Genomic DNA, 27,860 nt, shown 5'->3' with positions numbered 1-27,860 from the left:
CATTACTCTTCAAGAATTAATGGACTACAATTAATTGTATTCGAACCACAGCGTAAAATGCATGACCTAATATTATCGTGTGTTTATGGTACACAATGAGACATCTCAAATGTGATTAATGGAGCTGTGTCTCATTGTGTACCAGCAGACATCTCTACAATATTTCTCTTACAGAACAACTATTTTGACAATAACTAATAATCTAAATATACTCACAGTAAGAGAGAAGCATACAGTTTCAGACACAACAGCAACAAAACAACAATTTCGTGAAGTTACTGCACACGAAGACCACAACTGCATAACAAAATCACAACTTTTGCGCCATAAAAACACACATGCAAGGAATGCTCAATAACCAGTGGAGCCAACCTTATAATGTATGCAGTACAGAATTATAGTTGTTTGTACATCTTCCACAAGAAAGCAGCACCCGCTAACTTAAATATGGCACTGGCCAGAGGACTTGTCTCATTGTGTACACTGTCTCATTGTTGACCACCCTCCCCTACAGGCCTATATTCATTCGATTTCAGCAAATTTTGACCCCTGTCTTTGAACCTAGTCACTAGTGAGAAAGGTCACTGCACGCCACTGATGATAATACCGGTACCGGTACTGCACTATTCGTTTTGTACTGGTACCATCATTATCGCTCTATCCTCCACCCGCATCAATTATCACACTCAAAACTTCTTTTTTTTTTTTTTTTTTGACACTGACACTGTAGGTGTCACAAATATAAATAACATAGCCTACCGGTATCCTAGATCCTATTTGAATCTCAACAGTAACAATAAAAGCTATTTATGATAGATATTAGGGACCTCATAAACATATATCTCTTGTAACAGCTATGGACGGAGCGAGTCGGGCCCTGAGGCTAAGGGCACGTGCAGCTGTGAGCTTGCATTCGGGAGATAGTGTGTTCGAACCCCACTGTCGGCAGCCCTGAAGATGGTTTTCCGCGGTTTCCCATTTTCACACCGGGCAAATGTTGGGGCTGCACCTTATTACGGACACGGCCGCTTCCTTCCCACGCCTAGCGCTTTCCTATCCGATCGTCTTCTTCTTCTTCTTGTATGCTGTTGGGCTGAGTTTTAACTCCGTACCCAATAACTACACCGTTTGATAATGCATTTGTTTTCGTTGAGTTAATAACCGTAGGTTGGTAATCTTGGAAAGTATAAGTCTTGCAATTTGGTTTTTGTGAATAAAGCCTCATTCACAATGCAAACGTAACCGTAAAATTAACGTAACATTTGTGGTATTCACAATGGAGGAACGTAACATTAACGTAAAGAGTACACAGCAACCAATCAAAACACTGCCATGTTATTTAGCACGGAAGTCGGGTTTTGGGCTATCTCGCAGTTTTATATTTCAATACCTCGATGGAATCAAACAACGTGGTAGCGGAATTCATATTACTTTAAACCTATATTGCTTTGCTCCTGGGAGCTGTGTAGGCCTACGGTACCTGAAAAGGCGATCTAACAACGGTGCAGAAAATGGGTTCATCCCTTGAATCAAAGGAGGTTATCTCAGGGCAATATCGGTAATCTACTGTAAGAAATGACCCTCATCAGTTCGTTTTGGACATGTGGATGAAACCTGAACTATTCGCCTTTCTTACGATTCGCTTCCCCTTTTCTAATAAAATGAAATGTAAGGTCTCCTTATCGACATCTATGACCCTATCAATCACACCCCGATGAGATGTTTGGATCTATTTGTTTGGATGATATCGTTTTCGTAAACTAGTAGTGCGTCATAACGTTAAGAAATATACAGCGACACTGTTCTATTTATGACAGGGATTGTCTCGTCCGTTCGCCAGAGCTGCGAGCTTGTCTCCCCCCATTTACCGTCACATTTCATTGCCAGAAGATATTTATTTCCACCTATTACTCTTTCGGTACAGCATATTTGTGATTCTTTTTCCTTCTATCATACATACACACAAAGATTATTTTGAAAGAGAAGTACAGTACAAGCGTTTTGTCGAAAGAAGTCATTATATCGTGCACAAACCACAATGTTTACCTCTGCTCTGATTGGCTGGTTCTTAAAGTTAACGTAAAATTAACCGCAAGAGCTTGGAGTTTGCAATCCCTTAATTTTACGGACTCGCAGTTAAGTTTACGTCGGCGCATTGTGAATGGTTCCGTTAGATAAGATGGCCGCTAACTTCTAAGTTAACGTTAATTTTAAGTTTACGTTACGTTACGTTTGCATTGTGAATGGGGCTTAAGGTTGGATCGGGTAAATGTTTTGTTTGAGTTGCCTGTGGTGCACGTTGGAGAGTGGACGTGTGACTATCGGTGCTAGTATAGTACTCCGTGTGGTGCGAGTAGGTTCGGGTGTTCAGTGTTTAGTCTTACTTAGCTTCCTTGGGAGCGGTACGAGGTTTTGTATTATATGTCTTAAATTCTAACTCACTCCCCACATCATGGCGGAGTCGAGTGGGGGTCAGAGTATGGAGGAGGAGTCTGTAGAAGTTGATACTCGTGAGTACTCTATGGACAATACACTTGTGTTAAATGATCCAACCCCATCGGATCGTAACCGTGCTTCCTCTACTAAAGTTGATGTGTATGCTCTTAAACCTGAAACGCAGACATACGATGATACCCATAAAGGCCCCTATCTAGTATTTGTGGAGGCCATTGATGTAAGTAAGACATTGGGCAGTATACATCCCATGGCTTTGGGAAAACTTTTTTATGATCGTAAATTTTCAGGTGTTACTCAAATTGCTCGGCGAGGTAGCCATAGGATTCACATTGAGTTTCAGACAAGCACAAAAGCTAATAACTTTCTCACCAATCCTATCTTAAAGGAAAAAATCTTAAAGCGTTTATTCCTTCCGCGTCACTATATAAGATCGGAGTTATTCGAGGGGTTGATAAAGATTTGTCCGTAGAGGAAATTTGTCAGGTTGCTGAATCGACCGCCCCTATCGTTGGAGCTCAGAGAATGAACCGCCGCTCCGTTCAGGATGGCCGGGTCAGTTATATTCCAACTGGCACCATTAAACTCACATTTCGTAGCCAGACTTTACCTGCCTTCGTCTCCATTTATCGGGTTCGAACCCAGGTCGACCCGTTTGTCTTTCAACCGACTATCTGTCGGCGATGCCAACGATATGGCCATACCAGAAAAAACTGTAGGGCTCAACTTCCTCGATGTGCCAATTGCGCACAAGATCATGAAACTACAGTATGTAAGAACCCTACCAGACTTTGTCTAAATTGTTCCGGGGAGCATTTTGTGGGATCTCTACAATGCCCAGAACATAAACGACAACAGGCTATGAAAAAACAGCAGGCTTTGGAAGTTTCTCCTTTATCCTCCGAGTCCTTTTTTACCCCAGTGTCCAATAGATTCAGCCCCCTTTTGACCCTACAACAATTTCCTCCACTCCAGAAATCTGCGCCGGTTCTACAGAATCAGCAGCCCAGAAAACGTAAATTTACGGCGGTTGTCTCATCCCCCACTCCGAGTCCGGATAGGTCACCAGGGTATGATGTCCAGGGATATCGTGAACTCCTGAAAATACCTCCCTCAGCTACGACTGCCATATCTTCCACTGCCTCTGTATCCGGGACGAGCACTCCCTTTCCTTTCCAGCAGGCTGTGTCGCCTGCGACCGTAAAGCCAGAAACATCCCGGGCTTCGAACCCGGTTTCGAAATTCATTCCAGCTATTTCCGATAAACTTGGGGCGTATGCTAAGGCAGCTGAGCACGATGCCACATGGTCAAAAAGGCTTCTTACTCTACAGGAGGAAGTTGTGGCTCTTTTACGCTACCTCGAATCTTCTGTTGCTTCACAGAATAGGTCTACCAGGAATGCCGGTAGTAATGTAACCAAATAACACGTATTCCCTCTGATAATGGTTGTCTATCTACCTCATATAATATTCATTCCCAATTTCGCGGTACCACAATATAGACGTGTTCGATTCTCGATATCTAACCGTAGTTACCTTATCCATTTCTTTTCTCTCTCCCACCCGGTCTAGTAGTTTCGATACCTTTCTTTCTCCCCTCGGTGTTGACCCGGTCTGTTTGTGATTAGTAGAAAGTCGCCAAGTATTGGTCGCTTTGGCGTGAAGATTAGTCCCCTTGTGTCCTTGTGTTTTTCCTGTGTAGTCGTGTTGTTTCATTCCTTAATTTCCCACCTTTTTTACACTTTTGACTTTATTTGTCCACCTCCTCCATACTTTGGTTTCTTTGTTCGGTTACGTGGCTGGGTATACCGCTCTCAAGCGAAGCCCATTAAATAATGTAGACAAGACAAGACAAGACAAGGTTGGATCAGAGGATGAAGCTTGTGATGGTAATGGATGATTAAAGTATTAATTTAACCCTATATGAGGTTGCAGTTAAACAGGGTTAGTTTCACCTATATGTGATATCAATGATAGATATGGACGTTCTTCTATTATCGGTGAGGGTTTTAACTGTTGTTTATCATGTATTGTATTGTATTTATTAGTGAACAAAACAGGCGTTCAGCCCCGAATACATGTTCACAATAATAATAATAAATAACAAATAAGATTAATAAGAATAGTCCAACCTGAGCCACCCCTCTCCACTATATACTAAATAACATAAAATGAAATAAACAATACCGTCCCGGTTTTATACCAGAACCAACTCCATCTACATCAATTCACAACAGCCTAGTCAATGTTTACATTCTACTGCTGGTGTTACAACTCCATGCTTGTTATCACTCTCACGTACGCAACCTTCTTACTTCAGCATTTTCATCACCTCTATTGTTCCCTGACCTACTCCAGCATAAGCTGCAACAGCAGCATTACCAGGTTGCATTCCAAACCAGCCATTACATGATTGCGTACCAAACCGGCCATCTTATTCCGTCATTACGTTCCAATCAACCATACCGCAACTTTTACCAATCTGCGTTAACATTGCTTCATTTCATTTCATTCCGTCATAACACTCCATAATAAAATTACCTCTCATCTCCAGAAATTTCGGCAATGAATAACAAATACCAATCACGCCTCCAGAAATTTTGGCCAGCAATACTCCAACACCACATTTCCGCAATACCACACCAACCCTACCTCATATACCACCTCTACTTCTACTACAAATACACTCACCTTCTGCCATCCACCATCTTATACCACCACTTCTCCAACACCACATTTCAACCCTATAACATATCAAATACTTCCAACACCACACTTCAGCATACCCGCTCTACTCCTTCCACAAATACACTCACCTTCTGCCATCCACCATCTTATACCACCACTTCTCCCACACCACATTTCCACCCTATATCATATCATAACTTGCATTTACCATACACTCATACTCATCCTACCCGTCATAATTACCTACTGAAGACTCCATCTTCTACCAAACCAAAATTTACAAATAGCCGAGTTACATTACTACATCTCCATACCTTTCCAACACCACATTTCAACATATACCACCTCTACTTCCAACACCACATTTCAGCCCTAAACACGCCCTCGTCTGCCATCACTCAGCATTTATACCAGTCACCAATACAATACAAAATGATAATAAACTCACCTGTTTCCAGCTCCAAAAATTAAATAGCCATCAACACCACATTTCAACCCTATAACATATCATAACTTGAATACTAAGCCTTCAATACTTCCAACACCACACTTCAGCATACCAGCTCTACTCCTTCCACAAATACACTTACCTTCTGCCATCCACCATCTTAAACCACCACTTCTCCAACACCACATTTCAACCTTATAACATATCATAACTACATCTCCATACTTTTCCAACACCACATTTCAACATATACCACCTCTACTTCCAACACCACAATTCAGCCCTAACACACACTCATCTGCCATCACTCAGCATTTATACCAGACACCAATACAATCTCAGTACCACCACCTCTACTTCTTCTACAAATACACTCACCTTCTGCCATCCACCATCTTATACCACCACTTCTCCAACACCACATTTCAACCCTATAACATATCATAATTTGCTCAATTTGCCATACACTCATACTCATCCTAATACCCATCATAATTACCTACCGAAAACTCCAACTTCCCCCAAACCAAAATTTACAAATAGCCAAATTACAACACTTATCCAACACCACATTTACCATCACTCCTCCAGCTCCAAATATCAACAAACTGCCATCCACCATCTTATACCACCACTTCTCCAACACCACATTTCAACCCTATAACATATCATAACTTATATACCACTTCTCCTTCACAACATTTCAGCCTCCACGCCCTTAATTACTTACTTACTCGCTATATTATTGTTTTTTACTTCTTGTAACAAAACCCTCACTACTTTTCATTGCTCTCATCATGTCCGTATATCTTCTATCTCTCCCTGCGCTCAAACTCATATTCTGTGCGAGGTACTCACGGGTTAACACTGGCCTTACTTTTATACCCTGATCTTGTCTAACTACACCACTACACTCAGCTCTCTCAGCTTCTTGTTGCTCACTCTCCTTTCCCCCATCACCCCTTTGATCTTCAGCCTCTCTCCTGCATTGCCCGTCCACTGCTCTTTCCTTACCGTTGTTCATACTTCCACTTAGCACCTCGCTCTGTCTCTCTTGACACTTTTCAGTACTACTTCCTATAATTACACTTCTACCCTCGTTATCTTTCACTTGCCTATTATCTTCCACTCGTTTGTCATCCCCGTTATTCACTACACTTCTCTTAGCCTCCTCATCTTGTTTCATCCTCCGTTCTAGGTCCATCAGTCTATTCACCGACCATACTCTCCTCCATCTGTTGCCTGTCACCACTAATTCCTGCCCTCTGATGACTGCATTCAACCCTTGCTGCCTAGCTCGTATCATGTGTTTTTTAAGAGTTTTTTCATTCCTCCACTCTTCAGCTCCTATGTCCCTCCTTATCCATATTTTTTCTCTTTGCACGTTACCTGCATTACGCACCACTGTATCAGCCATCAGTGTAGAAAATAATTGCACTTTGATAGGCCTATTACCTCTAAATCTTCCCACTCTTGTCACATCATCAATGTCCACTTCACTGAAATTTATTTTCATTTTACCCTGAATTATGTCCACTACTTTATAAACTATACTCGTCTTATCTTCCTTCTTACCCTCTTGCACTCCATATATAAATAAGCATTTATTTCTGCGACTTCGGGTGTTAACAACTACGTCGGCTTTCAGTTTCGATATCTCCTCTTCCAATCTCCCTATCTCCTCTCTTAATGCTGAAACTTCTTCACCATTTCTTCTCACCTGTGAAGCTGTGTCTTCTATCTTTTCCTGAAACCACCCCTTCATTTTTTCAAACTCCCTCGTTTGTTCCTTGATCATGTTCTTGATTTGTTCGAAGGGACATGTCTCTGCTACCACCTCTTTTACGATTTTTCTGATTGTTTCCATGTCCTCCCAGCTCATATTTCCTCTGGAAGTCGGACCTGGGTTCAGTTCTACTCCCCCAATCCAAAGCAATATCAAAATCACCGCTGCAGAAAGTATAAAGTATCCTATTTTATCCAGTTCTATTCTGCATCTTCTTGTCTTCACTTCTTCTTTCTTCTTCCTTCCCTCCCAACCACCTATGCTCGCCCCGTACTGCTCTGTACCAATCATTGCCTGTAAGCACCTCGCTGACTTCCAACACTCCGCACTTACACTACCTTCACCCACTCCAGGGACCCTCCACTCCGTACGTCTGCACTCGCCGGTGGCTCTAGGTGAACTGTTGTTTATCATGTGCAGGGTAAAGGGATAGCCAGGTTATGTATTGTAGTGGGAGAATGTTAGTGACCTGTGTGGTAGAATAAATGAGAGGCCTATAATGCGATTTTACATTCATCAAGGAAATTGGTGAGCATATTAACTAATGGCTCCGTAGGAGTATGAATGAGACAAGCGACACTTGTTGGGAGAGTAACCTAATGATTTATTAGGGCTTGGAAAAACGTTTTTCGTTAGTTAGAATAGTTGCAACATTGGAATACTATATGATGAATTGTGCCACATGCTTGCTGACAGGCGCAGGTATCTGTGTCACTGATATGAAATCTATACTTATATGCCGGTGTGAGCGCATGATTGAATCTTAAGCGAATTATGGTAGTTATATGTCTCCTAGAATAAGTGCTCATAGTGAACCAGGGGGTTCTTTGCAGTTCCCGTTGTAGTTGATAATAATATTTACCCTTCGTTTTTGCGGAATTTTTCCAGAGAGAAGACCATTCTTGAAGTACATTCTGTTTGATAGTAGGGGCATAATCCGTATGTGGAATGGCGAGGTAATAGGGAAGACCTTGACCTTCAGCTGCTGCTTTAGCTAGACGATCAACCTGAACATTACCGGGTATGCTGCAATGACTTGGTATCCAGATTAATATTATATCATGCTGATTTAAGGAAAGGTTGTATAACAATTTACGGACGTTCCATATATACCAACTAGTAGATTCCTGCGGGGTTTTGATACTTTGGAGGACACTTAATGAATCGGTACAGATGATGGCATTGGGAATATTATATTGCCGTAAACATAAAAGAGTTTGTCGAATAGCAAAGATTTCAGCAGTGTACCGTATATGGAAGCGTTGGTTGGTAACGTAAATAGTTGCTGGATGTTAAGCTGGGGGATGTAATAGGCTGCTCCAGTTCCCTCTGAAGTTTTAGATCCGTCTATAAAGCAGTTTGTGTATTGTTTATGCGGACTGAGAAATGCTTGTAAAGTTTTATTAACTAGATTGGGATTATTCTTCAGATTACCCGGAAGGTGTTCGAAAGTAGTAGTAATGATGGAAGGGTGGTATGTAGGTAAGTTGTATTCGTGAGAGTATGCCGGTAATGATCTTGTCTGCAAAACATTATTCCTTAATGGAAAAAGTACTTCATATGCCAGCAGAATTGCCGGTATGTTGCTGGCTTTCAATTTTTGACAAATTTGGTACTCATTTAAAAGTTGTAGTTTAGGTAATATGGGATGTTGATCTTTTTAAGTAAATATTTAGACGCTAGATATTCTCGTCTCATAACCAATGGTAGTTCTGCTGCTTCAACTAGTAAGGCATTGGTGGGTGTTGTGCGTAATGCCCCTAATATTATTCGTAAAGAGGTGAATTGTAATGTGTCTAATTTTTTTAGGGTGGTAGGTGACGCTGGATCGAAGAAATGGCAGCCATAATATATCCTTGCCCGGATTGAATATTTATATAAAAGTAGTAACGTGGCTGGATCCGATCCCCAGTTTCTACGAGTTAAGGAGTTAAGGATTGGGATTATATTTTCAATTTTGGACTTAAGTCGGGCAAAATGTGTCTTCCAATTTAACTTATTGTCTATGAAAATCCCTAAATATTTGGTATAGGATCGAATAGCAATATGGTGGTTGGCATATGGTAGTGCAGATTTGTCATATGTTCGTTTTTGGGTAAATATAACTGCGGCACTTTTGGTGTGTGTGATTTCTAAACTGTGGTCTTCCATCCACGTATGTGTATGGAAGAGGGCTTGTGAGATGGAGTGTAGACATTGGTCGACGTTATCTTGTGTGGTATAGATAAGTATGTCGTCTGCAAATTGCAATATACGTGCATGAGGCGTTACTACTCATTCCAAATCACTTGTATATAAAGTAAAAAGTATACCACTTAATATATCCCCCTGAGGAATCCCGACATTGGCCTTTCGTGCACAAGCGTTAAGTCTATAATTTTTCAAATTTATTGTTCGATTTAATAAAAGGTTTTTAAATATATTAATAAGGGGTAGTGGGAAGGTTAACTTGTGTAATTTTTGAAACAAAATGTGAAGATCAACATTATCGTAAGCTCCTTTAACATCTACAAAAACCGCTATAGTATCTTGTTTTCTGCAGCGTGCTAATAAGAGGTCTGTTAGAAAAATATTTAAGGCGTCTGTGGTACTTCGTCCTTTTATGAAGGCAAATTGACATTTCGGTAAATCATTATGATACTCTAATTGCCATATTAATCTGCGGAGTAGGATGCGTTGAAAGGTTTTACGTAGACAGAACCCTAAGATTATACCTCTGTAATTTTGAGGTTGTAAGGGATCAGTACCTGGTTTATGTATTGGAATGATGTCAAAATTATTCCAGTCTGATGGTATTAAGGCATCTGTTAAAATTTTATTATACCGGTTAAGAATAATGGATTTAGCCTTAATTGGTAGGGAGCTGAGCATCTTGTAGGTTATAAAATCTGGTCCTGGGGATGTAGTTTTTTTATGTAGGGCGACTTCTAATTCCTGATATGTAATAGGATTCATCAAAGTTTGATATTTATTAGATGTGTATGAACCACTTAAGAGATATTCAGGCTGAACAAAATCGGGTGTTAGATTGCAGTAGAATTGATATCATTGAGGTGGAGATAAAGCGATAGGTTGGGGTGAGAGCCTAGCGTTACTAAGAGAGCGAATTTTGGCCCAGATAATCTTGCTGGATGTAGTAGGCCTACTGTTAATACTCTCTACAAAGGTTTTCCATGCAATTCGACGTTTATTGTTAAATAAACATCTATTTTTTGCACAGATTCGTTTATATTGTATATAATTACTAAAAGTAAAATGTTTTGGTAAATTTTTCAGCAGGTTTCTCCGTCGTCTAATCCAGACCTCACATTCTTGATCCCACCAACGGATGTTGAGCGTCGGATTATGGTTGGTTGAGGTTTTGTAAATGATTGGATGATAGATGTCGAGATACGATTTTATACAGTGTAAAAGTGAATCATGTTCCGCGGATGTCGTTTTAAAGGTATGACTGAAATAATCCTGAATAAATTGCGAAAAGATATCGTAATCCATATTATTCAGATCGCGTATAGGTATTCGAGGAAGCGTGTGATGTGAAAAGGGCTTGTTATTAGACCATGTAACGATAATGGGAAAATGATCACTACCGTGAAGATCCTTAATAGTTTGCCAAGATAATTTATGCTCTATATCCGTGGTACATATAGTAAGATCGACCGCGCTTGGAGCATTTGTAGGGGCTGTTAGACGGGTGGGTGATCCATCATTAATTATGGTGAGATTTACTTCAAAAGAAGAGGTTAAGATATGAGTTCCTTTGACGCTATTGCTCTTGCTTCCCCAGGTTATGTGATGAGCATTGAAATCTCCAAATATAATATTTTGCTTCGCACCGGTAAATTGGTTAAAGAAATTGGACCAATTATGGTAGGAACCATGTATGTCGGAAGGACAGTAAAAGTTAGAAAGAATAAAATCGTTTATTTGTATGCGCTGAAAGTAAGTGCCTGCTATAGCCTGTTCCGATTGGAGAAGATGATAGGGTATGCAATTCTTAATTAAAATTGCAATTCCACCATATCCTGGACCATCTAATCGTTCGATAGTATATCCCTTGATGCGAAAGTTAATACAATTTGAAAACCATGTTTCTTGTAAGAAGATAATATCTGGTTGGAATTCGTTAATGAGTAAGGTTAACTCATGTCGCTTGTTTACCACACTCCTACAGTTCCATTGCAGTATCTGCATGCTTAGTACCTAAAAGGGGGAGGATTTTATCAAGTACCGGTATCAACTTTAATAAGTGTCTCCATGGACATTTGGACCCATTAGCTCCATCAGATTAACAAAGTTGTCCTGGATCTCTTTACGTATATCTTTAACAGGGGTTACTTGTGACGTGGAAGGGGCTATTCCCTGATCGTGTTTGCTAGCAAGATTAGTAGGGGCCGCCGATGTAATACTATGGGTAGTCGGAGTTTGGGTAGCTGGTGATGGTTCCGTTGGCGGGGGGTTCGTATTATATTGAGGTAGGTCTCCCTATTATAACTCGGACGTGGGGGTGGACGTGGTTCCCTGTGTACATAGGTAGTGATTTTGCGCTTACGCGGGTTGAAATTATCAGGTCTGGTTCCCAGAGTTTCAGCTAAGGACGGAAAATGATGGGGTAGTATGGTAGGATTATAGGTAACGGGCTGCAACCTATTTTTGGCTTCTTCAAAGGAAACGTTTTCAGTACACATATGCTTCTTAATAGCCGTCTGTTGTTGGTGTACGGCACATCTCGAGGATCCTACCTGGTGATTCTGATCACAGTGGAGGCATTTGACAAGCGTTTGTTGACAGTCTTTCGTGACATGGTTATTGCTGCATCGGCCACAACGAGGAGTTTTTGCCCTGCAATTGGGAGCTGTACGTCCGTAACGTTGACAATGCTTGCAAATAATAGGATTAAAGATGAAAACCTGAACATCCAAAATGACGCTAAAAATCTGCTGAGGAAGAACTTGAGTTTCAAAAGTGATCTTCACTGTTCCTGTCGGAACATACTCGAATGAATCACCGTTAGATTTCCTTCGTTTAAGGCGCTGGACTCCTATAACGGGCACAGGTCAATCTTTAAATTGCTTAATTTCATCTTCAGTTAACGACAAATCCACTCCCCTTACTAAACAGACCCTGTAGACATTTGAGGAAGGTATATAAGCTTTCAGGTTTTTCTCACTGAGAATGGTGTGTTGCATAAAATGATTTGCAGCGTCAGCTGTAAAACAAGTTAATTGGATCCGATTTTTTCCTTTTATATGAATAGCTTTAATAGCCGGAATTTTTCGCTCATAAAAGAGCCATTGGGTGTAAGTTGCCCACATTGTTGTTATCATTTGCTTCAACAAACACAAGATAGGGGCCCATATGATTGCCAGGGTATCTTGTCGCTGGTAGAATTTTACTTCTGGGAACCGTATGTGAATTAGTATTCTGTTCATCCCCAATTGGAGGCGTGTCAGACTGTTGAATGGCGGCGTTAGGTGTTTGTGTTGCGTTTAGCGGTCTATCCTCAAGTGAATCCATGGAATCATCTTCCCCATTATCTGACTTAAGAATAATTGAGTCAGTCATATCAACTGGACCATCGACCAATAAATCGCCACCCTCTAGAAGGTTCGGACTACGGTTAGTTCCTCCTCCCCCACTGTCAAATGCCATAGTGAATGAATTACATGAAAAACACAATGGCACTCAGAATATAGCACACGATAGTTAATACTAAGTCACTATGCTACCAAGGCAGCAACTTGCACACGCTAAGATGAATAACACTTGTCTTCACTGTAAACAACCGCACTCAATGAGAGCTCGAACACGAATGCATCCGATCGTCATCATAAGACCTACCGGTATTTGTGTTGTGACGAACAATCAATTGTAAAAAAAGAAAAAAACAGCAATGGAACTATTCAGATTCACAGCAAAAATAATGCCAATTGTTACTTAAGAATATGAGATAATATGGGAACATTAAAAAGAAAAATCAGAACTGTCAGAAATAGAATCGATAAAAGCAAGATTTCCAAGAAAAGCTCTATAATAAGAATATCCGACATGACACGATCACGGTTGGTCTAAGAATTTTTTTTTTTGCATTTTACATTTTTATACATTTTTATTCACAATCAGTATCTTACATATACATACAAAGGTAGTATAAGATACAATGTGAATCCCACATAAGGTAAACTTGTGTGTGGGCTTCAAAAATACAATAGCTAGATTATGTACATCATGGCATCTAGTTAATATCATTTACTCCATTAACATTTTGGTGATATTTAATTAGAGTAATTTTATGAACTGTTTTTCTGTATTTGGTGTAATAGGCCTAAACAAGAAGCTGGAAAGGAGGGGCATGGGTTAAGGAGAAGGTTGGTTTCTTAGTAGAGAGGAATAGTGTGCTAGTTGATTTAAATATTATAATGGAATTTTATAAGTTGATTTACTTTGTAATAATTGTTAATGAGCCATGTGAATAGTCTTTTCTTCAATGTATTCTGATTGCCACTGATCACGTCCACGGGTAATGCATTGTATATCCGTGGTCCTAGACAACTTAGATTTCTTTGACCAAGTAAAGTGTATACTTACTCCAGTTCTGTCTTGAAGCCTAGTGAAAATTTTTGGCTTGTGTTCTTTGCAGAAGAGATTTAAATTTTTATGCACAAATAGCTGCCGTATGTTAAGTACCATGCTTTGCTGGAACAGTTCGTATGTTGGAAACGTCAGTGGCTTTTTGTACATGACTTTCAGTATGTAGTTCTGGCATGAATTTACCTGAGCCAAGTGTGAATCAAGTATTCCACCCCAACTGTTAATTCCATATTGCAGTTGCGATTGAACTAAGGCAAAGTATACAGACTTCAAGGCTTTTGTTGAAATAACATTTCTAATTCTGTAAAATATATAAATACGTTTCTGAAGTTTGATGATCAAATTTGATGCATGAAAATTCCATTTCAGATGACTATCTATAATTATCCCTAGGTATGAATCATGTATTGATTTCTGTAAAGTATAACAGTTGCAGCTTTCAGTATTTTTGCAAGTTTGTATGTGGAGTTTTAGTGTTAGATTTTCTGAGGGTTGCGTTGTTTTATTATGCGAGAAGCAGAGGAATTTTGTTTTACTTTCATTTAAAGTAAGTAGGTGGTTGTTTAGCTATTTCTGAACTATGACTAGGGTTTCTTGAGCTCTGTTGAAGGTGTCCTCCCAAGTTTCACCCGTGACTGTGACTACCGTGTCATCAGCATATGAGTTAATTTTTGCATTACAGTTTAGCTCACACAGATCATTGATATATAACAGAAAAAGAATTGGTCCTAACACTGTTCCTTGGGGTACTCCAATTTTTACTCGAACACTTTTACTTAGAGTATCCTTGATTCTTACCTTTTGGCACGATAACAATTTTATCGGGAACATCAAGATTACTTTGCTACTGTCGACCACGCAGCAAGTAACTTAATTTAACACGAAGAAAGGAAAAGAAAAGCAGAAATAACTGAAATGGGGACTTTTATGCCATGGACGTCATGATGAACACAGGTTGGTCGGACCAAACCAGTAATTACGGAGCGCTGGTAGTGCACCGATTCCAGCACCCGATACAAGTTTTGCGAGAAATTGTAGGTACTTCCTTGAACCAGATGCAAGATATTATGCACATTCGTGTGCTATTCTGTAAACTCTTGCTCTAAATATAAAATAAAAATTATAGGAAAGCCTCAAAAGTAAAATGCCCTTGGCGGGCTCTTATCCCAAAATATACCGTTTTGTAAATTGATAATTTTGTGTTTTTACCTGTACTTCATGGTGAAATCTTTGTCTAATAGGAGATAAAGTAAGCTTTATCGTTTGTCGTAAAGGGGAAACCCCCCTGTGCTAGGGATAATTTCAGATTGTTATAGATATGTTTTTATTCTTCAGTGTTGTTCATAGACAGCGTACCTTTCAAGGAAGATCCACAACCTTTCATTCATTTGGTAATAACATTCATATACAAATTCCATGGTCTAGCGGACTGATATTCTGTTCCTGCTAACACTAAATATCAACCTCGAATTGGTGTGTAGAGGAGTGTCAGAGTTATGGGAGTAGTTATAATGCGTACACATTCTATTTTTTGAACAGTATGTGGCATTTAGTCCAAGAATAAGTGGTATTTGGTGTCCCAGACAGAACTATATTTTTCGATGTAGGAAAAACGTCTGGTACGTCTGTGAGTTGACAACATGTCGTTGTAACTTGTTTGGGGTCGTGTGGGTTTGTAGTGAAATACTGTGATGTGTATTAAATTTATGTATATTTTATTTATTTCTAATTGCTTAAAGTGTCAATAAAACTTGGGAGCACTTTCACAATCCTAGGATTTCATGTAGCTATGACGTCTATGCTCCCTTTTACACCTCCTATCGTGAAGCGACTTTTGGGGTGGAAGAAAGGCGAAGGGGAAGATAAGTGGAGCGAGAAAGCTGTTAAAAGTTTGGTGAAAAAACTAAAAAAAACTGGGGGTTTGGAAGAGTTGGAGAAAGCTATTACAACACAAGATTCTAACACTAAGTGTATTACTATACCAAGGTTGGTATATACCGAAAAGCCATTCTCTGATATTTTTCCCTTCAGAAAAAGTATTATTGTATACATCTTGTACTTCCACTCTTTTGTTTATCATAGGACTGTGATTTTCGTGGATTAATCCCTAGTTTTGCTATTCATTGCCAGGTTGGTGACAGACCTGGTTATGCATGTGATGTTTCAGGTTAATGAATGAAACATTCCAAAAGAAGTATTCCTTGTGTACTTTGAAAAAGAACAACTTGGTTGTGGTAGTATGTGCCCACATCCCTGTATTAAGGAAGCTTATTTAAAATATTTTGTCTTGTATTTGGGAATACCAAAGCGGTACCAATTTCAGCTCGTTAACGAAACGACTTGAGTTCATAGGATGGTTACCTAGTTTTATATCCTCATAAAACAAAAGTCATCACCAGTATTTCATTTTTTTCTACTTATTAACATATTTATGTTCATGCTTTCTACTACCTGAATATACAGCACTAAGATAATGGTGATTATAGATTGAAGTTTGCTTATCCCTGCGTTTTTTCAAATAGGGAGAGGTCGGGCCTAGTGCAAGTTCAGTTTAGGCCACATTGCCAACAGTACAGTTTATTCATTTTTGCACAACCACATAACCAATCCAGATCTATGTACCACGAGTCACTGTTGCGCCATCAAACTTTTCACCACACTGAAATTCTTGTAACTTTCCAAACTTTCCAAAGAGATGTTTAGAGAGAGAAGTAGCAGAACGGTCACCGCTTACATCACCGAATCTCAAAACTTTCTTGAATTTCGCCTTCAAGACTAACATATCTAAATACAGTCGAGACATGTACTTTGTTAGAAACGTCTGTACTTTCATCCAAGATAATGGAAATAAAGTTTGCTTTCTTAACCTTGTCTTTAATTTCGTTGGTCATAAAAGTAGCTATGGCATCAATAATATAATTTTGAATGTCAGATGAAAGTCCGGAGAGAACTGTAGATGTTTCTAAGTGGTGCCGAAATGTCATCTTTTTTAGCAATTAACGTTAGTAACTCCCTGTAGTCTGCCTCTGTGGTGTATTGGTTAGCATGATTAGCTGCAACCCCGTGGAGGCCTGGGTTCGATTCCCGGCTCTGCCACAAAATTTGGAAAGTGGTACGAGGGCTGGAATGGGGTCCACTCAGCCTCAGGAGGTGAACTGAGAAGAGGGGGTTCTATTCCCACCTCAGCCATCGTTGAAGTGGTTTTCTGTAGTTTCCCACTTCTCCTCCAGGCAACTGCCGGGATGGTACCTAACTTAAGTCCACGGCTGCTTATTTCCCTCTTCCTTGTCTATCCCTTCCAATCTTCCCATCCCCTCACAAGGCCCCTGTTCAGCATAGCAGGCGAGGCTGCCTGAGCGAGGTACTGGTCCTCCTCGGTTGTATCCCCAACCCGATGTCTGAGCTCCGGGACACTGCCCTTGAGGCGGTAGAGGTGGGATCCCTCGCTGAGTCCAAGGGAAAAACCAACGCTGGAGGGTAAACAGATAAAGAAAGAAAGAATCCCTGTAATTAACTCTGTTATCAGATTCTTCAGTTTCTCGTTGACTACTGAAAGGTAATCCTTACTTTAAAAGAACATGCAGTATTTATTACAGTGCTGATAATATATCTGTTATTTTTACTAGCTCATTATGCTCGTTAATTTTCTTTCTGTGAGCTATACTCTATTCTGGACCTTCCGAACTGAATCATATCGGCAACAGCGACGATGAGTGCTTGAGACACCTTATGGCGTCTCTTTAAAACTCATACTATATAAATTGTCCACACCGTCTTTATTCCAAGCATCCTTTCCTGAGGAAAATGGAACACATGGCCAACAATACAGTATAATAATTTTTGCGCAACCACATAACCATTCCAGATCTATGTACCACGAGTCATGAAAATATCGTACTGTTCTTTTCGATTCCTTGACTAAATTTTTAAGAGAATGGCGTGGGTCTACCTTTTTCAATTGTTTTCCTTTTCTTCAAAAGTTCTTAACGAAAATGGCGTGTTCATCAAGCTTTCTATTATACATGAATATTCTTATTTTAATGCATTGTGCAGTTCTATAGACTATTCTTACCTAACATAAATTCACACTTTAACAAGAAAAGTCACTTCGTATTACAATAGAAAATAATAATAATATAGTAATGCACTGTTGAGCGCGGCGGAAAGAACAGACAGTACAACTCAGCACCGAAGTTATAAGCTTTTGTTTCCTCCTTCCGTTGTGGTAACACGACCGGAGAACGTACCAGGATACATCTCTGTGTCGAGGGGAAGGGCGTCTTGCTTGGTGCAGGCGCAGTAATACTCGCGTAGCTGTTAGAAGAGATTCAGAGCGTAACCACTGCATGGAGTGGTAATAGCCTCTCGCTCAGCTTTGACGGTGACGATCTACTGCAATAGAGTTCTTGCGGCACGTCCAGGCGAAGAAACAAGAATGTTAAATATTAGTATTAAAAGAATATTCAATTTTTATATTTTCAAACTGTTACCAGTCGTAACATTGGATACTAGCATGCTTTGTCATTGACATTATTGCTTTTAGTGCCTTATTTGCGGGGGATGCTAATACGCTAGGGAAAAAGTACACCATGCTTGGTTTGTACATACTCCTTGAACTGCAGCCCAGTATAGTCCTATGTGTATTCTGAGCCATGTTTGATGTGAAATACAACACGATATTCATCTACCTCATTGAAAATAAATTCAGTGAGAGCATTTGAACTGAGAACCAGCCAAGTAGTGTTTTTCCTTTCAATAAGCATGACGGTCATTGCCATCAGTCAGCAGAGGTCGGCGGTGGTGAAGTAACCGTAGAGCAGTAAGATGAACTATTTTAAGAAGTTCGTTACTTGCAAATGTTGTAAAAAGAGATGGTGAAAATACCCATCTGCATTGACCACACATTTTTGGCACCCATCTCTTTTAAGAAACTGTACATTATTATAATTTTACCTTCCGCAGCCCAGCAATCGCTACATTCAGCTGCGCGCTGTACGACTGTCGTTTGTTTGCACGCTCGGGTAGAATGTTGTCGAGAAGCGATCAAGGCTACCAACCTCTGTACTTGGGAACTAATGAGTGGTACTTGCTGTTACTGGTGGTGATTAGGTGATTATTGTTTAGGATTCTTGCCGTGGACTAGATCATTGGTCTGGACAGTTAGGATTCGTGCCGTGGACAAGACCATAGGTCTGGACGGTTAGAAGCCGCGAAGCGGCCTTAGGCACCTAGTTTCGTGAGGAAACATGATTGGTCTGGACGGTTAGGATTCTTGCCGTGGACAAGACCATTGGTCTGAACAGTGTATTTCACATTGTTTCCTTTACATGGTGTTTTTCTTTGTGCTTTTGTTCAGCCGGGGTTGGTAACACAATGTACCTATCAGCATTGATGGCAGTGACGTCACATTCTGTTCACATTCACCAATGAGAATGCGAGTAGTTACGCTAGCCATGGCCGATGGTGGCTGCTGCTCTTATTAGGTTATAAAAGTAAATGTACTTCTGGGGGCGGGATGGTGGGTTCCTAGACATCGCAATGAACACATCTCTCCTCTACAAGGTATTCCAAGTAAGATTTGCATTATTTTAGCTTCCTTATAATGTTATAAACTCTGGGCTGCGGAAGGAAAAAATTTGCCCTGTACATTACTTGCTGTATGCTTAAGGCCGCTACACACGACCCAATCTGCTGGGCCTGATCTGCAGGGTCCCTGCAGATTGGGTGGTGTGTAGGTTTGTTGGGACCAGATTGGCCGACAAAACTCATGTCGGGTGGTTGGTCGGGCCGACCACACAATCTCCCAACTTACATTCCGGAAGTCGGCCGATAAGCTATCAGTTGCCTCGTCGCCACCTAGCACGTGTGACGTGTGTCAGAGGGCAGTGAGCAGATTCAGTTAGATTAGTAGTTCACTATATACAATAATATAATTTAGATTAATTTAGTTTATAACTTTAGGTTAGTTTCTTCTCGTATTTTCTACTCATACGTAATTTCAGAAATGAATACTCTTACATTAAAGAAATATATATTTTAATCACTTACTTTTATGTATCCCTTCAGACTATTAAAAATAGCGCAAAATGTTTATGGAATGATTTTAGACAAAAGCTGTGGTAAAATCAAATGTAATGGCGTATGGCTTTTAGTGCCGGGAGATCCCAGGAAGGGTTCGGCTCGCTAGGTGCAGGTCTTTTGATTTGACTCCCGTGGGCAACCTGCGTGTTGTGATGAGGATGAAATGATGATGAACACAACACATACACCCAGCCCCCGTGCCAGGGAAATTAACCAATGATGGTTAAAATTCCAGTCCCTGCCGCAAATCAAACCCCTGTGACGAAAGGCCAGCACACTAACCATTTAGCCGTGGAGCCGGGCAAAATCTGTGGTGACACGGCTGCACTAAATTGCAAATCTCTGTAACTCGCTCAAGTAGCTAAAAATCTTAGAGTCATGATTAATCGCCCTTGAACACTCACACTTTCCCCCATTATAGTGTCTTGTTTCTTTATTAGAGGCACCACCAGGTAGAGCAGATCATTGAAAGTGTCGATATCCATTCGCAGAAAATTTCTAAAATCGAATGATTCTAGTTCTTTCATAATATTTGTACGACAATTTCTTTCTCTGTAATAACCACCTTTTAGCCCAATATTTTCTCTTTCATATCGACTTCAATGATAACAAAGTCAATGCAATTCCTATTTTTTGAAATTTAGAAAATGAGGGAGCCATGATCACGCGTTTCCAGGCCAGAGCGAGCCACCCTACTGCAGATCGGGCCCTGCAGATTGTGCCGTGTGGAGAGCAGCACCCGATTTTTACCACGCCAACTGCCTGCAGATCGGGCCCAGCAGATTGGGTCATGTGTAGAGCAGCACCTGATTTACTGCGCCAACTAGCCAGCAGATTGGGTCGTGTGTAGAGGCCTTAATGTTGTCAACATCCTGGTGGACATTTTGTTTCAGTTTCTAGAGTGTATCGATTTGTTTTGTATATACAATATTTTTAACTAATACAGAGGTAAAAATCACAGGGAGTTATATTGAGTAATTTGGTGGGTGGGGGTGGGGGAAGGAGGCAGCAGCACAAATTCCTGCTAATAATTCTGGGTAGAAATTCAGTAATTGCACCCTAAGTTTTATAACATTATAGTGGATGTGAAATAGTACAAATCTTATGTGGAATACCTTGTAGAGAGAGATGTGTTCATTGCAACAGCCAGGGACCCACCTACCAGCCCCAAGAAGCACATTTAAGCTCCATTCACAATGGAAACGTAACGTAATGTAAATTTAAAATTACCGTTAACGTAGAAGTTTGGGGCCATGTTATCTGATGGAACCATTCACAATGCGCTGACGTAAACTTAACTGCGAGTCCATAAAATTAAGAGATTGCAAACTCCAAGCTCTTGCGGTTAATTTTACGTTAAGTTTAAAAACCAGCCAATCAGAGCAGACGTAAACATTGTATTTTGTGCGCGATATAAGGACTTCTTTCGATGAAACACTTGTAATTCTCTTTCAAAATAATCTTTGTATGTATGTATGATAAAAGGAAAAAGAATTACAAAGGTGCTGTACTGAAAGAGAATATGTGGAAATAAATATGCTGTAGCAATGAAATCTGACAGTAAATGGTGGGAGACAAGCTGGCAGCGCTGGCGAACCGGCGAGTGACAATCCCTGTCATAAATAAAACAAGATAAAAAAGTGTCCCTGTATATTTCTTAACATTATGGCAGACTACTAGTTTACAGAAACGATATCATCCAAACAAATAGATCGAAACAAATAGATCCAAACATCTCATTGGGGTGTGATAGATAGGGGCATAGATGTCGGTAAAGTAGACCTTACATTTCTTTTTATTAGAAAAGGGGAAGCCAGTCGTAAGAAAGGCAAACAGTTCAGGTTTCATCCGGATGTACAAAAAGAACTAATGAGGGTCATTTCTTACAGTAGATTACTGAAATCGCCCTGAGATAACCTTCTTTGATTCAAGGGATGAACCCACTTTCTGCACCGTTGTTTAGATCGCCCTTTCAGGTACACAGCTCCCAGGAGCAAAGCAATAGATGTTTGAAGTAATATGAATTCCGCTACCACGTCATTTGATTCTATCGAGGTATAGAAATATAAAACTGCGAGATAGCCCAAAACCCGACTTCTGTGCTAAATAACATGGCTGTGTTTTGATTGGCTGCTGTGTACTCTTTACATTAATGTTACGTTCCTCCATTGTGAATACCACACATTTTACGTTAATTTTACGGTTACGTTATGTCGTTAAGTTTATGGTTATGTTTGCATTGTGAATGGCGCCTTACTTTTATAACCTAACTAGCTGATGTATCCGTGCTTTGCTAAGGAATGCTATATTGTATACAGAATTTTAGATTAGGTATAGATGCGAGCTGAAGAGAAGACTAGCAGGACGTGAAGTGGGACACGGGGGATCAGTTGTCTCTCTCTGTCGTCTCGGCTATGGTTCTTCCTAAAAGTATCGTCAGCCAGCCAGCAGCCAGTCTCCCTTTGATGATACAAGTGGCCAGTCGAACAGTTCAGTAGTGGTGATCTTGTCTGTGTGTTGTAAGTGTTGAACAGCGATTTATATATTCAGGCTTACATGACTGTGTTATAAAATCATTTATGTTATTATAGTGCTACTTTGTATTACTATTATGGACCCCTGCCGGAAGAAAGGAAAGACTATCCACAGCGAAGCTAGGGAGGTTATCAGACATGTTATCCAAGAATGTGATGAAGAGGCATGAGAAGGGCAACTGAAACATTTACTGAGGCAAACTAATTTGCGTGTATCTAATTACACAGGCATTTCAGTCAACGCAGTGAGTAGAATTCGCAAGGAAAGTACAGCAGCTGGCGATACGTCACTATCAATACCAGGGAAGCATCGCCCACGTCCCGAAGAAAGAAAAGTGCAGTGTGATGGGTTTAATAGAGGGGTAATAAGAGAAGTAATTCAAGACTTTTATGTAGTCCAGAAGAAAGTGGCTACATGCCCCAAGCTTTTGAGTGGCATCAAGGAGAAAATCGAATTTCCGTGGGGCATTCATACCTTGAGGCGAATTTTAAGAGATATGGGATTTAAGTGGAAGAAGTGTCAGAATTTCAGAAAAATTTTGGTGGAGTGCCCAGACATTGTCCGTTGGCGCTGTAGGTATTTAAGAGCTATGCGGCGTCACAGAAGAGATAATCGTTCCATTGTTTATTTAGATGAAACATGGGTAGATAATAATTTAACATTTAATAAGTGTTGGCAAAGTGACAATCAACCTGGTGTTATGACCAACAGAAGCTCATCGAACCACTTAATAATTGTACACGCGGGATGTGAAGATGGTTTCCTGGAAGGAGCGTTGCTTATTTTTAAGGCCAGGAACTCGTCAGGAGATTATCATGGCCAGATGAATGCAGAGAATTTTGAGAAGGGGATTCGCGAGAAGCTATTGCCTAACCTCCCCAAGAACAGCGTTATAGTGTTAGATAATCCTTCGTATCATTGTGTGCAACAGAACAAACCCCCCACGAAGTATGCTGTTAACCCGGGAGTGGAAACGTGGTTTTTTGTAACGTTAATAGTAACGTGGGGTGTCCTCGGACCCGCAGCAGTTTCCTGTCGTCTGTGTTACTGGAAATAACGCAAAGTTGTATTTTCATAAATAAACAGTAAGAGAGGTTTTAACAGAGAATAAGACTACAATATAGTGTAAGGTATATTATTGGCACATCAACAAACAAATACAAATCACTGACGCAACGTTAATTCAGTTTGCAATCGTATTCGTTTCTATTGCAATTCCTTTCATTGTAAGTCTCATTCAGATTCACTAGTCGTGTGTTCATCAACATCAATGCAAGTTTCACAAACATTTTTCATGTGCTTTATACACATATATCGTAAACACTTACTGCAGAATGACCTAGTCTTCGTGTCCTTACTCCTGGGACAAGTAGTGCATCTTAACTTGCCACTGGGACCTGGCTCTGCTTGTGAACCATCACTTAGTTAAATCTTCACTTGCTTGGCTGCTTTCTGGTGGATATGGCTAGGTATTTCGGGTTTCAGTGCTCTTTTTCTGAGTTGATCTTCAACAAGTTTGATACCAATTTCTACCAGAAATTTACTGCGCTTCATCTTCTTATCTGGCATGTTACAGTTGTAAATTACATTGCTATTTATTCCTGCAATATCCAGAACTCTGAAGATCACCAATGGCCAGAGTTTACATTTCCTAGACGTGGTGTAGGAGGTGCTTAACTTGTCAACCACATCCACACCACACTTGGTGTGGTTGTAAAAGGTAGTTATATTCGGTTTGTTGTGGCCACCTGCAGACATTATCTATGCTATCATCTTCCAAGTGCATTGTTGACAACATTAGCACAGACTTATTTTTCTTTGGGGCATAAGACACAAGTGTCATATTTTGCCAGAACCCAAATAGGGAGGAACAAATTCCTTCGGCACTTCTCTTCTAAGGAATGACAAAGCTACACATAGTAAGAATACAATAGGTCTAATATCAACAGTGACACATAACAATGCGCATACAACCTCATTATTTAGTAGTGGAAATATTACTTACCCACCCACAAACATATGCACAACACGCACGGCAATGTAAAATTATGTACACAGAAATGTTCCACAAACGGTAATGTTATTATATTATTATTATTATTATTATTATTATTATTATTATTATTTTCTTTACGTAACGAACACACCGGGACATGTGTGTGAGAGAGAATGCATTCGTAACTCGGCACACTGACGAACGAAATTGACCTGCCTGTAGCTCACTTCATGAAACTTACTACATTTGAAATATAGGAAATAAATATCGTCTTCTTCTAGTAATGTAACCGTCATCGGACGTTGATGATCATTTTGTAAAAATATATAAAAAGTATTATAATAATTAATACAGTATATATATTAAAATAAAAAATAACAGAAGCTCTTTCGAATGTTGAACATGGCATAAATTCCCAGTGTCAGTGGAAAATAACCTAGATTACTATTAGTTGGAAACTGCCTTGTCTTAATATTTTGCTGGTGAGATGTGGTCTATTAATAGATGAATAATGTTACCCACCTGCGATATACAAAAATACATCTAGTGCCTTGCAGGAAGAGACCACCTAAGGACACTGCAACTCCGAGGGCAAACGTTTTCAGAAATGCAAGTACATACACCAGCTTGGTGACGTGAAGCCAGGGACGAGGGGAGAAACGAGGGCTAACGCATTCCCGGCCACATTCCTTGCGAAACTCTTCTCCTGAGCTCCCATCTATAGTATACTCGTGAGCAAGATTGTATTAAATTGCATAGCTCTTAACGTTACCCTAGAAACGCGACGGGGAAGTCACCAAACATCTTTTCTCATATGAGGACTGGGTTAGGGAATGTTCATTGTAATGGTAGGCAAGACTGTCTTAGTAGATTTCCCAACTGAAATGAACATAGGTCATTACAATGACATCAGTAGGAATGGCGCGATTAAAAGCAATGATTTCATATGAAATACTCGATAAACCACAGATTTTCTTACATTTAACGAACAGTACTACACTGCCGATCTAACAGTCCAAAGTTCCAGACCTGGAATGACCAAGCCACAGACAGCCGTGATCCGTGAACACTCTTCGTCTTTTTTTTTTGACGGGGGGGTCGAATAGTGGAGAGTCCAAGGGCAAAACTATGTCCTTTTACTAATCTATTCCCTAGGAGTACGCGATGAGTCGGAAAATCTCAATTCATTCACTGGTGGTGGAAAAAACTATCTGATTTGGAGGCAAATTTTACCTCAAAGCCTGAGGAGAAACCCCTCTTCACTGCCAATTTGGAATAAAATGAATATAGAATTTTATAAAAGTGAAGAAACAGCTCTTTTTCAGGGTTGAATTTTGAGTTATTTAGTGAATTGTGGTCCTATCATTTGGAATCGGCCTAAATTGTAATTCTTTTTTGCTAGTGTCTTCACGTCGCACCGACACAGATAGGTCTTATGGCGACGATGGGATAGGAAAGGCCTAGGAGTTGGAGGGAAGCGGCCACGCATTTGCGTGGTGTGAAAATGGGAATCCACGGAAAACCATCTTCAGGCCTGCCGACAATGGGATTCGAACCCACTATCTCCCGGATGCAAACTCACAGCCGTGCGCCCGTAACCGCACGGCCAACTCGCTTGGTACCTTGTAATTCTAGACCAGGATATACTACTGCTATTACCAAGCGAGTCTCTGCCGTAAATGTATACACTGCTCATTCAAAACAGCGCATCAGAGTAAGGATTGAATAGCTGAAATACTGTGATGAACCAGTGTTTTACATATCAGCAGAATCAGGAAATGTATGAACCAGAGGAATGGCATGTTAAAGAAGAAAGATTTCCAACTCCCCAGCTATTTCCTGCCAATATTCAGTCAGGCTGTTATACTTGTTACGCAGCAGTAATCCCATCTATCTGAGTTGAGTGGCACCATGATACAAAGAATATCGCAACAAACAATGGTCAATGTAATGTTGTTGATCAATGTTATGCGCTTTCGATATTGTAGGCCTTCACATTTAGTTTTCTTCCGATCCTGAAATACCACTCTTATCATAGTCGGTACGGTAAAACTGAATAAAACATAAATGATCAGAAATTGTATTATCTATAACTTTTGTTATGTAGTACTTTTTGATAGGACCAATTACATAGGTATTTAAAAATTAAATTTTAGGTGCATTCCCCTAAACTACAATTTCATCCTGGGTGAATAAAATTGTTTATAGCTTAGACCAGGGCCTCTCAAACACCCAAAATCTCATGTGTGCAAGCTGAGGTGCAGAGTTCCTATGCACAGTGCATTGGTCCCACTCGGCTCAGCTCGGAACAACGCTTCGTCTCTGGGCTACTCTGCTCGGATTTGGAGCGCTATGGAGCAAGTGAGGACGAGGGAGATGGGTGGGGCGAGCAAGACAGGCGTGGGGAAAGAGAGAGACAGCTGGTCAGCCAAGCAAAGTCGTCTTTTGCATCGTGCACTGGTGCATGCACTCTGAGAGGCCCTGGCTTAAACTGTAGTTTCTTATTCCCTGACTCTATATACCGATTTTCAATAAATTCTGTTAACCCATTTTTCATGGCTCTGCTTTGATATGGACTGAGCAACAAAAATACAAATTCATGAATATCTGTGTTATCATAGCTGGTACGGTAAAAATGTATAAGACATAAATGATCGGAAATTTAATTCTATATAACTTTAGGTATGTAGTATTTATCGATAGGACCACTAATAATATAAATATTTAAGAATTAAATTTTAGGCTTTCCCCTAAACTACCAATTCACTCAGTGTGAATAAAATGCTTTATAGCCTAGATTGTAGTGGCTCATCCCCCGACTTTACATACCGATTTTCATAAAATTCTCGTCAGCCGTTTTCTCGTGATGCTTGTAAATACATACAGGCAGAAATTACGGAAAAGTAAAAAGTGCATTTCCTTGTTACTGTGGACATGACCGATACAGAAATACCATTATTTGCAAATTCTGAGCAATGTACAGACAAAACTCTTATTTTATATATAGATGTAATTTGGCATCCGCTGTTCCTTGCTCAAGCGCGCAGTAGCATTTCCATTGGCTGAGACATAATTGGATATGATGTCATTCCCAGCAATCAAGTCAAATACTTTCTGTTACCAACTCATGTACAATAAAAACACAATAGTTTTGTCACTAACCATACCTAACCAATCCAATCCAATGATTTGGTCACTAGCCGGACCTAACCAATCCAGACCAGTCGTTTTGTCACTAGCTGGACCTAACCAGTCCAGACCAATGGCTTTGTCACTAGCCC

At 40.2% G+C, this 27,860-nt stretch overlaps 1 protein-coding gene across 6 annotated transcripts in view; it reads left to right on the top strand.

The window, feature by feature from the left end:
• The first annotated feature begins 15,418 nt into the window (after nucleotides 1-15,418).
• The window catches only part of Smox (Smad on X), a 273,080-nt gene continuing 260,638 nt past the window's right edge, over nucleotides 15,419-27,860 (top strand). For all 6 annotated transcript variants that reach the window (XM_067147627.2, XM_067147626.2, XM_067147628.2 and 3 more), the window contains exon 1: nucleotides 15,419-15,953. In XM_067147627.2, the coding sequence (XP_067003728.1) occupies nucleotides 15,757-15,953 (197 nt within the window). In that variant the 5' untranslated portion in view covers nucleotides 15,419-15,756. The remainder of the gene's footprint in view (nucleotides 15,954-27,860) is intronic.

This window comes from Anabrus simplex, chromosome 5 (genome assembly GCF_040414725.1).
Source record: "Anabrus simplex isolate iqAnaSimp1 chromosome 5, ASM4041472v1, whole genome shotgun sequence".
NCBI lineage: Eukaryota > Metazoa > Arthropoda > Insecta > Orthoptera > Tettigoniidae > Anabrus > Anabrus simplex.
This window is presented reverse-complemented; position numbering and strand designations above follow the sequence as displayed.